This window comes from Cyprinus carpio, chromosome A7 (genome assembly GCF_018340385.1).
Source record: "Cyprinus carpio isolate SPL01 chromosome A7, ASM1834038v1, whole genome shotgun sequence".
Classification (NCBI taxonomy): Eukaryota; Metazoa; Chordata; class Actinopteri; order Cypriniformes; family Cyprinidae; genus Cyprinus; species Cyprinus carpio.
In genome coordinates, this window is record NC_056578.1 from 20,251,602 (window position 1) to 20,264,873 (window position 13,272).

Genomic DNA, 13,272 nt, shown 5'->3' on the forward strand with positions numbered 1-13,272 from the left:
CTGTGAAACAACAGGCTTTTCTCTGGTGACATACACTCATGTTTTCCCAAACATTTTGTTCACAACTATGGACTGCAAGCTCACATTCAGATCTGCCTCCACCAATCAACAACCGATGGATGGAATCAAAGCCCTACCCTACTTTGTTTGTTTTTCAGTAATCTGTTACTATCAGATATACATAACAATACAAAAGAAAGTGAATTTAAGGAATAGTCAAATAGTACAAATGCAAGCTCCATTGTATCCATCTGTTTCAATAGCAATATCTATAATATTATGTTTAAAAAAATCATATTTGCTAATCATAAAAACTGCAAATTATTATTTTTTTGGTCAGTAGGACTGTGAGCTGTGTAATTCATGGTGCTGTCTGTGATGTATAGTCTATTCAATCTCTGTAGGAAGCCATGCCGGGATGCATCCATACAGTACTGCTGCTGGCCGACAGAGATCTGACTCTACGTGTGGAGAAAACCACTTCTGTACCGGTAACACACAGATATTACCCATCATCTGTAACTTGCTATGACTTTACAGCCACAGTAACAAAACCAATGAGGATTGTAGAATGGAAAATACAAACATAAATCCATAGTTTAGACTGTAGGAGAGGAAATGGAGTCAGTTTTGACCTTTAGGTCCTGGAGAAAAATGTCAGTTTAATGAAGGCTTCTAGTTAGTGATAAAGGAAAACAGAAAAACATCCTTTAATAAAATGTAGCTGAATGGTTTTGTTCCAGAGCATTGTGACCACCCTCCGCATCCAACAGCACCGTCAAAAATCATGCGTTCAGCTAGTTAGTCTGCACTCTCTGAGAAATAGATGGCTATTTTAAAACACAAGTGTTTGTACGCTTGTGCCTGACACAAATCAGACTGCCAGAGATAGACTCTTGTAGCTACGTAGGAAAGTGCTTCAGTTGAGAATGTCACAACAGCTGGACAGATAGTGTAGCTCAGACATCTATCTAAGCTATTAGAACAGCTATTGTGGCATCTGAAGTGTTCATGATAGCACTGCAATACATATCGGTCCCCTTTTAATGCAGAAGCTAAACCTGAGGACTGTTGTGTTCTTTTGGCATCTGTCAGGTGGAGTTGTTGACATCGCTCAAATCTCTCTATAAGCATGTGGACATCTCTCAACTCCCCACTGAGTTTGAAGGCACTTTCCCTTACTCTCACAGCAGCTGGATCTGTTTCAGAGTGGTGAGAAAATCATCATCTTCATCATTCATATCGCTGAAAGCAGGAATGCACTACATGTCTTTTACCCTATATCTGATTAGTCAAAAGATATTAAATATGTGTGATATTTTTAGCCGATTTTAGAACACATATTGTTTTCTATATTAAATCTGTCATGTGCCTCCTAAAAAAGAGACACGTTTCTGCAAATGTTAGAAACAGCTCAGGAACAACTTGAAAAATCCCTAAGTGTGTGATCCTCAGTCATTTTGCCAATTTTTTTTTTTGTAACCATTTATAAAAAGTTGCCAAGTGTATGATGCCTTTTGTTTTACAATCTGTTCAGATTTTTTAAATTGTGTATTGCATTCCAGCCTTATTATGGATAAATAAAGAAATAAGCCACAGAAGGCCATGCAGCCATAATATAAGTGTTTAGTGGTTGAAATGTATTAATAATGATCACAATAAACAGTTCCTCTGCCAATTAATATTTTTATAGTTGCCAGACAACGTAAAACATTTACATATGAATAATTTAATGTGCAGTCATATATATGCATATATTAGATGTTGTACCATATCTGACAATTTCTGGTTATTATTCTGGAGGTTTTATTTTCTGTTGGGTTCTTGTTCCTAATCAAACATTTCTTGCTGTTATATTTCAGAGGTTGGAACAGCTGACCAGTCATTGTGATGATGCTGTGAACCTGCTTCAGAACACCATCAGCAAACTGGAGTCCACAGTGCTGCCCCCTACAGCAGAGGTACTGCAAGAGACAATAAAATACTTTTCTAAAAACAGCTCAGCTGAGTGGTCTCACAGAAAATGCTTTGTCCCAGTCCTTTTCAGAATGAGAGAGCTGTGTACTGTATGTACTCTATACATCTTGGCAGACTCTTTTATCCGATGTTTCTTCTGTTGAATTCATGGTAGACATTTTTCTCAGTTCTTGCATTCCCTGGAAACCGAACTCATGGCGTTGGTTTGCTGTATTGTTTGAAGGATATATATTGTGGGTACTTAGTCTGTGATCCACTTAGGCCCCCAAACTCTTGATTTTAGTTATGTTTACTTGGAATGCAGCCTGAGGACTCTGTATGACTACCTGCATCAGTCAGCTTGACAGTGAACTCTACCTCAGGAGGGCATCACCACCATGGCACTGACATCTTGAGTCTGAGAGACTTCTATTCTGTTTCCATGAAGTACAGCAGTGGCACTGGTGTCCAGTTACGGTGATTTAAAGAAGAGATTTCTAGTTTTAGTTTTAGAAGCGATGTCTAGTTTTGAAAAATAGGTTCGGTTTGTTTGTGGTTGGGGTAAGTGTGTCAAGGCTTTGACTGAGTTGACCTCTGGCTGTCAGTGGAGGTCACAAAGAACCTTTTTATCCACAGGCTTCTGGGGAAAAACAGGGCCTCAGAAGAAAAAATGATCTCCCAGAGGGGTGTTTATCTGCAGCCATCTTTAAAATCACTTCCAAAGACAGGACTCTACATGCGACAAAAAAAATCACTGTGTGTGACCAGCCGTTCGAGGGGGGAAAAAAGTCTCTGAAAGTCTCCCTTTGGTTCAACAACAGACACTACAGCCCTGCATTTTAGCCCGAGCCCGATGGACCCCAACTTTTTTACGCCCCTCGAGCCGGGCTTCAGGATAATTTCCACATCATAGTTCAGACGCGGGTCGGGCCTCCCGCCTGTTTTAGACTTCTCCTTACTTTTGTATTTTAGGCATCCATCAATTAGTGATAAAAAAATTTGCGCTGGTGGAAACAACACGAGACCGTGTTACCGCGACTGTCAAGAGCGGCTCAACAGTAGTGTTGCTTTCGTCAACGAAAATTATGACTAAATATCATCGTCAACAAACCTTTATCACATGACGAAAACAATACGAGACGCAAGTTTTCACGCTGGTGTCTCCATTTCCTGAAGCGTCTCCGCACAAACTATTGGATATAGCGCACATTTATCTGGGTCTAACGTTTAAACATTGTTATATGCTTGAACTGTTTTATATCTATAGATTTTATTTTAGGCGAGTCGTGATGATTTGAGAAGGATAAATTGATCAAACATAGGCTCACTGTCTAACGCTGGCCGATTGGTCGTTACTTTAAAAAAAAAAAAAAAACCTGAAACTTATATTTAACAAACAAAAAAATGCTCCAAACGTTTTTTCTAAATTAACTCAAAAAACAAACAAAACGAAATATAATCACTTTGCTATTACATACAAAACTGAACTATTGTAATAGCTGAGACAGTAGTATAAGCTGTTTAGGGACTGTTTAGCTGTTCAAATCAGACACTAGAGCATCCCTTCATTCAGACACAGTGAAGATCTGATCGGAATCAGTGTAGAGGGACCAAGTCTGGAAGATTTTGCTGCTAGAGAGAGTGTGGCCAGCTGGTTTAGTCAAGGCCAAAGATCAAGAAGGCTAAACTATAGGAGTTGGCCATCCGAGGAGCATGTGACTGCAATGGAGGATAGTCCATAAGACATTGAGCCATGAGATGTTCAGTTTAAAGCCCTTAAAACACTTAATTTAGATTTTCTTTTTATTTAATTTATCTTGAGATGTTTTAAGTTTAAATTTCAGCTCAGTGAAGCACTTTAAGCACCAACACTTTTTCAGTTAGTTACCATTCCTTGTAGAATTGTGCTTCAAATAAAGAACTTTATGTTGACCAGATTGTTAGTTAATCATTTACAAGTCAATATTGCCTATATGGACAGCGATTTAAAAAAAAAGTGAACTTTTAAAACTGCGGTGTTAAATGCGATGCGGTCGAAATTTTGAGTGCACCTAACTTTTGTGCTGGTGCACCTAAGAAAAAAAGTTATGCGCACCAGTGCAACCAGTGCAAAAAGTTAGTCTAGAGCCCTGAAAGGGTTTATTTGAAGAGTAGAATGGAGAGGCAGAAATGCTCTGGTGGTTGAGGGTATGGATTTCTGCTTGACTTTGTGCTGAATGCTAAAACAGCCCCTCTTGTGGATGAAGTGATGCTTGGATGTTAAATGAATAGAAAACCAAAGCAAGTCTCGGCCTGTCCTCTCATTTCTCGGCCGTTTCTTTTTTGTCTTCAGTCTCCCTACATTAGTCTGAATGTGTGCCCTCTTCTTTTTCATGTCTTTTCATTACAATATTGTTATTTTCTCCCTATATTTTTACAAAAGCCTCACATATGTTCTATTTTTCACCCATTTAACAGTTAAAAATACACCGTCTATGAAGAATTTTAAAGCAGTTCTGTGAAAAACACCGAAACATCCATTTGAAATTTGTGTAATTGCTCTTCAGTTTCATCCCACTTCACACACACATGCTAATTAGGGTGTAGATGCATGACAGTAATTGAGATTTTTATCACTTTGAGTACTTTTTCAAATTCACTTGTAAGATTTTCTTGTTAGTACTTTATAAACTCTGCATAGTGTGGTCAGACCACCATCTGCATCATTGGGTAGGTATTATGGATGCTTTTCTGGGTGGTACACACACAAATAGGCTCATACACCCCAAAAAAGTATTACACCTCAAATACTACCCCTTTTTAGATTTTAATTAAAATAGCGTTTTGCTAATTTATGACCCTTGTTTACTATCAAGAACCACTTTCAGAAGTGGTTTCAGTACATTTGTCAGGCAATTTTCAGAAACGTAAATGTGTGCCAAGTAATTTGAACCATTTTAAACATTTTACACTTAAGAAGATTAAAAAAAAAAATAGTATTAGTGCTTGAGATGATGGTGTTTCAAATCATTTACACTCAAAAGTTCAAATGACATTCATTCATATATAGAAGAATTTACTCTTCAGCAATTATACATTAAATTGATACAAACTAACAGTTTAACTTGTTACTAATTATTTCTCTTTCTAATAAATACTGTTCTATTGAACTTTGTTATTCATTTAAAAAAAATCTGGAATAAAGTATCATGGTTTCTGCAAAAATATTAAATTGCACATCTGTTTTCAACAATGAAAATAATAAGAAATGTTTCTCAAGCACCAAATTATCTCATTAAATTATTTTAAAGTATTATGTGACACTGTAGACTGGAGCTGCTGAAAACTTACACCTGTGCGCATTTCTACAGTGAATTTACTAAACATTTGCTCTATCATTCTGTATCTACACCAAAGGGGGTCAGTACATAAAGTGCAAGACGTGTTGTATTGTTAAGAATAAAATCCAGCTTTAAGTAAAATGGCAAAACACACACACACCCGAAGGTGTGGCAGTTATGTGTATTACACATTGTACTTTAGCTTAAGCTCATTTGATCATTTAATGAGCACAAACATGAGCTGGTATTAGATGAAGGAGGTGTAGATATCATTTAATGAATAATAATGCCAGTGTGCATGAGAGTGTGTACAGGTAATGTGTGCTGCTGTGGAAACCACAGATATTCCTCTCAATGTGGAGGGAGTTTGTGAGACAGGAACAGTAGATGAGATGTGTATATGTAATAATAAGGTGTATGGGAATGTGTGCAGTTATAGAGCAGTGTCTGTGTTTTATAGTAAGACATGTGTGTGTTTATATGTTTGCAGGAGGCACAGATCTTATTGTGTAAGTACAAAGAGTTGATGAGGACTGTTCTGGAGGACAGCAGGTTGGTGCGGCTACAGCTGGAGGGAGGAGCCGCTCTGTCCTGTTTGCGAAAAGAAGAAACCAATGTCAGTCTGACAGAGGACTACAGGTGAGATGTACATGTACATGCAATTCAATGAATACTGAAAAGGTATTTATAAAAGGAGTGACTATAAATGACTGTTTTACATAAAGTTTGTATGTTATATGCATACTCATTATCACGTATCACGTCCTTATCACGTATAGAAATCAGTTGTAAATTGAGTCTCCTGTGTGCTTCATGTGAGTTTCTGCCTATGTAAAACATTACAAATGAGCCACCAATGAAGTTCCAGTAAGGATGCTGCCTAAATAGGCAGTAGGCAGCGAGGCAGTTCTGGAAGTAAATTGAACAATGAGAGACATGAGAATGTCAAACAAGAGAGGGATAAAGAGAGAACAAAAAGAAGTGTTGAGAGCGTGGGAGAGCATGTTCAGACTCTGATGATCAGGGCTGGGTTCAGCTCGAGGTTGAGGGAGTGTGACTGGTATTTCCCACAGCCAAGCCAAGAGAAATGTCTTTATCTGCACACAATCATTTCGTACTGAAACGTACTCACATAATCTCAGAGCTAAACAGACACCAGTATGCGCATGTGTCTGTCTCTCTGATAACATATTGTGGTTTGGATGCAGCAGAGCTCTGGTGCTGCTTCCTGTTTGACTTTGCTTAAAACACACGGGCACGTCTGCACTGGCTTACTCAAGCCCACTTTCAAAGCCTCAGACACAAGCCTGGTGTTTGTAAGGGTCTTTGCTGATAAAGACCTGGTTAATTGCTCATTGAGACTGAGGGTTCGGATTTAGGTTTCCCACAGTCTCCATCTACTTAATAAACATGCAAGCGGCAGGAATCTGAGCCAGCCTCTCTGGTTCTGTAACCTGATTTAATGTGAGCCTTGTCATCTCCGTCCATTTGTCCCTTTCATATTAGGTGAAATTATAGTTTAAAAGCTGCACATGTACTTCAAGTTGCTCATTTGCTGCCTAACAAATGCAGAAATGAAACCTTAGTGGCCTAAACTGCTCACACACAAACACATGACCTGGATGCTGACAGACACACAAAGCACTCAGTCTCACAGGTGTGACTGAGTCTAAAGTGCTTGACAACAGTGAACAAATCCAGCCCTTTTTTCTGTGACCATGACTCCTACTTCTTCCCTCACACATAATCCCTCTCAGTCTAGACTTTAGCTGTGTCCCAAATGACACACTATACGCTATGCACTCATACACTTTGTACTTATGTACTCAACTCTGTAGTGTATGAATTATACAAGGTTATTTTGTCATTCATAATCGGAGTCTGATAGCCCCTCCCCCTTTGCTACGTAATTAAAGCTGCAACAGTTGAGTGCACAAAGTGTTCAACATTCCACACTTTGTTTTTTCAGTTAAGTGCATCATCTGTGTATTTAAAGTGCACTTTTTCTTTTTGGAATTTTCAGTGTGAACGCACTACTCGCACTATTCATACTAAAAAAGTTATAGAATAGTGCACAAGTACGCCATTTGGGACGCACCTTTTGTCATTTCAGCACTTCCTTTGGATCCTTAAGGTGAACTATGACCCCTTGCTTTTTTTACTGACTGGAATGATTACGCTGTTACTCACCGGTGGTCCTATAACCTGCTGATTTTTGTTTCAAGTATATATAAACAGGAAATTTGATCTTGTTTATCCCTCTTTTTATCTCTTCTCTATAGTCCTTGTCGAACAGTACAATATATACTAACAGTAATAAGAAAAAAAAAATACATCAAATTGTCACAATTAATCCTTAAAAGAAATTAGCCTTGTAATAATAATGATGATGATGATTTTACATTACATTTACATTTAATCATTTAGCAGATGCTTTTATCCAAACTGATTTACAAATGAGGAGATCAATAGAAGCAATCAGACCAACAACAAGAGAGCAACACTATACAAATGATGTGACAAGTCTCAGTTAGGCTAGCACAAGATTTTAATATATATATATATATATATATATATATATATGTATGTATATGTGTATATGTATATGTGTATATATAAATTAGAAAGAATAGAATAGATAAGTGCTAGTATTAATTGGTATGGTGCATGATATTAATATAATATAACTTTTAATATAAAAATTATTATTTGGCTATATTTTTATTAGTGCTTTTTGTATACTATTATTTCTAATTATTAGTAGTATATTATAAAATAAAGACTCCAGGTATACAGGTCCTTCTCAAAAAATTAGCATATTGTGATAAAAGTTCATTATTTTCCATAATGTAATGATAAAAATTAAACTTTCATATATTTTAGATTCATTGCACACCAACTGAAATATTTCAGGTCTTTTATTGTTTTAATACTGATGATTTTGGCATACAGCTCATGAAAAACCCAAAATTCCTATCTCAAAAAATTAGCATATCATGAAAAGGTTCTCTAAACGAGCTATTAACCTAATCATCTGAATCAACTAATTAACTCTAAACACCTGCAAAAGATTCCTGAGGCTTTTAAAAACTCCCAGCCTGATTACTCAAAACAGCAATCATGGGTAAGACTGCCGACCTGACTGCTGTCCAGAAGGCCATCATTGACACCCTCAAGGGAGAGGGTAAGACACAGAAAGAAATTTCTGAACGAATAGGCTGTTCCCAGAGTGCTGTATCAAGGCACCTCAGTGGGAAGTCTGTGGGAAGGAAAAAGTGTGGCAAAAAACGCTGCACAACGAGAAGAGGTGACCGGACCCTGAGGAAGATTGTGGAGAAGGACCGATTCCAGACCTTGGGGGACCTGCGGAAGCAGTGGACTGAGTCTGGAGTAGAAACATCCAGAGCCACCGTGCACAGGCGTGTGCTTTTGAACCAGAAACAGCGGCAGAAGCGCCTGACCTGGGCTACAGAGAAGCAGCACTGGACTGTTGCTCAGTGGTCCAAAGTACTTTTTTCGGATGAAACCAAATTTTGCATGTCATTCGGAAATCAAGGTGCCAGAGTCTGGAGGAAGACTGGGGAGAAGGAAATGCCAAAATGCCTGAAGTCCAGTGTCAAGTAGCCACAGTCAGTGATGGTCTGGGGTGCCATGCTCAGCTGCTGGTGTTGGTCCAATGTGTTTTATCAAGGGGCAGGGTCAATGCAGCTAGCTATCAGGAGATTTTGGAGCACTTCATGCTTCCATCTGCTGAAAAGCTTTATGGAGATGAAGATTTCGTTTTTCAGCACGACCTGGCACCTGCTCACAGTGCCAAAACCACTGGTAAATGGTTTACTGACCATGGTATTACTGTGCTCAATTGGCCTGCCAACTCTCCTGACCTGAACCCCATAGAGAATCTGTGGGATATTGTGAAGAGAAAGTTGAGAGACGCAAGACCCAACACTCTGGATGAGCTTAAGGCCGCTATCGAAGCATCCTGGGCCTCCATAACACCTCAGCAGTGCCACAGGCTGATTGCCTCCATGCCACGCCGCATTGAAGCAGTCATTTCTGCAAAAGGATTCCCAAACCAAGTATTGAGTGCATAACTGAACATAATTATTTGAAGGTTGACTTTTTTTTGTATTAAAAACACTTTTCTTTTATTGGTCGGATGAAATATGCTAATTTTTTGAGATAGGAATTTTGGGTTTTCATGAGCTGTATGCCAAAATCATCAGTATTAAAACAATAAAAGACCTGAAATATTTCAGTTGGTGTGCAATGGATCTAAAATATATGAAAGTTTAATTTTTATCATTACATTATGGAAAATAATGAACTTTTATCACAATATGCTAATTTTTTGATATCTGTAGATATCTGTCTGGTTATATATAGAAACATATTTAATCAGTACTGTGAATGCTTAATTGAACTGATAATGAAGGCTACTGATTTTGTCATCCCTCCATCCTTACTCTTTTGTCGTTCTCCTGCTGGAATGTCTTTGATATCTCCTGCATGCTGTGTTAACCCATGTTTGCTCTGGGTGTGTGCTGTGAATAATTGATGGGTTTTGGACTGATTCTGAGGTCACTGATTTGCCCCTTATGCCCCTCATTGTGTCTAACACTCAGATAGTTTCCAACACTGAACTTACATCAACCGACACCCTAAAGTTCACCCCAAATTAAAATTCAATTATCATTTACTCACCCTCATGTCTTTCCGAACTTGTGTAACTTTTCTTTTTCTGTGGAACTCTGTTGCAGCTCTTTTCCACGCACTGAAATTAAATAGGAACTAGGGCTGTCAAACTCCAAACACACTACCATGGAGATAACTTTATTTTAAAATGAATATGCATAAATGTGTATCTAACAGCAGGGGGCACAGTTCAGTGTGGTTGTGTTATTATGCATGTGCAACGTGTCTGTCTGCATTACTAAGCCTTATTTGCTTTGATAAGTATTTTGGCAGTCAAAATGGGAATGTGGCACTCTTCAAAAACAGTTCTCTATTCTAATATTGACACTGGTGTTATGTTTGGATCAGAGAGTGGATTTGAGTCAGTTGGCATATGATTGAGGGGAAATGTTGTATGTATGTTTGACTAGGGCACAATACAGTATTGTGTAAGTGAACTACAGCAGTGATGAAGTCATCCAGTAGACATCAACCTCTGCTGCTGTGCACAGTGTGCGCTGTCACAGTGTTGGCAATTCACACAAACACACAGATACACAAAATGCATCTTTACTCATATTTCATCACAATTATGCATTTAAAGAAATACATATTTTCTCACCAACTGTTTGTATGCATAACACAGTATACAGTCAATGACTTCTCACATAGTTTCTCTCATTTATAGTCTTTTTCTTTTCTCATACAGCACACACACACACACACACACTCCAGCTCTGTTCCATACTGTCTCCCATTGCCAGACTGTTCTGTAAAACCAACTTGCACATCTAATTACATTCAAACTCTAAAAGCCCTGTCCAGTCAATACATTCTCTAAGGCTGTCTTAGCCAATAAGATGAGAGTTCTACAAGAGTGTCTCGGCCAATGAGATGCGAGTCCTGCGGTCAGCGTTTTCTCCAAGCTCAGATGCTTGGAGTTTCTCTCAGGGATTAGAAACAAGCTCAAGACAATATGTAGACTAAATTTTAATATGCTAAAGACATCCTGTTGGTGTGTGTTTTAGAGATGCCATTGAGAATGCAGGCCGCCTGTATAACCAAGTGGACGAGTTGGTTCACAGACTGGTGATGCTGTCCAACAAATGCACACAGGAACTGGAATTCATAATGGAGTTTAAGACTCTGGAGGAGGGATTCAGAGAGGTGAGGACTCAAGTTTTGCACTTGCTATTATGAACTATATTCATGACAGGTGACTGTAACAGCTGTGTCTGAGACACAAATGTTCTTTAATGTGACCATTTCTTATATTGGCTTTGAAAATAGATCATTTTGATTTATTTTTCATACTTTATTATAAAAATCCTCTATACAGTAAATATACACTAAATATCATACCTAACATTGAATCAAAGTTTCAGTGTGGATTTATAAAGAATAAGAGTTCTACTAAATCTTTAATGGTAACACTTTGGAAAAGGGAGCACTTAACCCTCTGGAGTCGATTAACGCGTATACGCGTTTTGGGGTATTTTCTCCTGATAACCCCGAAAAGAACTTAAATTACACTTTCAGTTTTGATCGTACAGAGAAGAGCAATACATCAATCGAATCTGTAAAGGGTCTACTTTTTTTTGTATACAGACATAATAACAACAAAACTTTGTGCACTTATAAAATAAAGATAACAAACAAGGAGTGCTGTCTGCAGCCTTTGTCTGCGCTGATCTTCAGATACAAATGCGTCATTAAAATGAACTGTAACTCAGTGAATACTCAACGAAGAGACATGAGAGATATATCTATAGAAAGCCTGACATGTCTACTTTTAAACTAAACGAGTGCTGCTGAAAACAAATATTCTGTGATAAAGTAATCCATATGAAAACAACCCGATGTCCGTTTTTCACGTCTTCCTTCATTATCTTCTAATGCGACCACGCCCCCGCGCCGAGCGCGCTTTTGAGATTCAAATGTTTCACTGAAGCGCGCGGCTTTTGAATACGCCCACACAACAGAAGACAACGCAGCGAGATTGTTCTTCAAGTTTTTATTATTTTACTGTTTGCTTCGCGATGAGAGGAATAAGACATAATTCACCCCAAAAAGATGTGATGTGGTTGAGGATTTGAGATTTGGATTTCCTCAGAAAAAAAGAATGAAGCACTTTATTCAGCAGAGATCATAAACATGAGTAAGTCTCTTTTTATTTATTTATATACTTGTACTAGTTTTCACATAACGTGTAAACATTTTACTAGTTAGACTTTTTCCAAAGACTTTTTCCAAACTATAATTCCTGACTAAATGTATAATCAAGTGAAATATTATGAAGTTTCAATAACAATATACACTACTATACCATTCATAAAGCTTGATGTAAATAATATAAATGTAACAATAAATGTAACTGTAACAAATGTAACAATCATTGCTGTTCTTTCAATTTATCCCCCCTAAAAAACCTAAAAAAAATATTCTCAGCTCTTTTCAACATTAATAATAATAATAATAATAATAATAATGATAATAATAATGATAATGATAACAATAAATGTTTTTTTAGTAGAAAAATAAGATTGTTAAAAGGATTTCTGAAGGATTGTGTGACTGGAGTAATGATGCAAAAAATTCAGTTTGAAAGTCAGCTTTGATTGTTCCTAATAAACTGTTTAACTGCACTCACAAGTGAATATTAAATTATGTTGTGGGATAATTAAATATATTCTAAATAAACTACAAACATAAAATTATATACAGTTATTTTGTCCTCACATTCTTTCTTGTAACTCATCCCTCTCAGTGACACAGCTGACTGAATGGCTCATTATGCAGCTCATTATGCAGGGCCTTTGTCTTCTCAGGTGTGAATTCATGATAGTTGACGCCTACTCGCATATGACTTTTTACCAACAAAAAGTGTCTTAGAAAATTTAAATCAATATATTGTTGTCTGTAAGTGAGTAAAACAAGATGATTTTCACCTCATTTAGAAAAAAAAAATTCTAGGCTACAAGCTCCAGTTCTCCAAATTCCTGGGAACCAATTTTCTATATGTGGTTTTATTGCCTTATTCAAGTGATTTAACATTTTTTAGTTTTTTCACTAACCACGCATAACATTTTTTTTTCTCAAAAAACACAATCATGTACATACATACTGCTCACATATTATTATAGCCCAGTGTGTGCTGATTACAGTGAGATTAGACTTTAGCCATTTAGATATTTATAAGAAACTGAAAAAAGCACAAATGTCAGGGCATGACAAAACTTCTCCAGGCCCCAAAAATACCCTTAGACTCCAGAGGGTTAACCACTATTAACTACGACTTTTCCCTCAATAAATTCCTAATTTT

General features: G+C 37.4%; 1 protein-coding gene across 4 annotated transcripts in view; it reads left to right on the top strand.

Moving 5' to 3' along the window:
• Window positions 1-13,272, top strand: part of plekhg4 (pleckstrin homology domain containing, family G (with RhoGef domain) member 4) — a 67,666-nt gene that overhangs the window by 31,934 nt on the left and 22,460 nt on the right. For all 4 annotated transcript variants that reach the window (XM_042760285.1, XM_042760286.1, XM_042760287.1 and 1 more), the window contains exons 7-11: window positions 405-491; window positions 1,096-1,212; window positions 1,863-1,961; window positions 5,767-5,915; window positions 10,979-11,117. In XM_042760285.1, coding sequence (XP_042616219.1) covers window positions 405-491; window positions 1,096-1,212; window positions 1,863-1,961; window positions 5,767-5,915; window positions 10,979-11,117 — 591 coding nt within the window. The remainder of the gene's footprint in view (window positions 1-404; window positions 492-1,095; window positions 1,213-1,862; window positions 1,962-5,766; window positions 5,916-10,978; window positions 11,118-13,272) is intronic.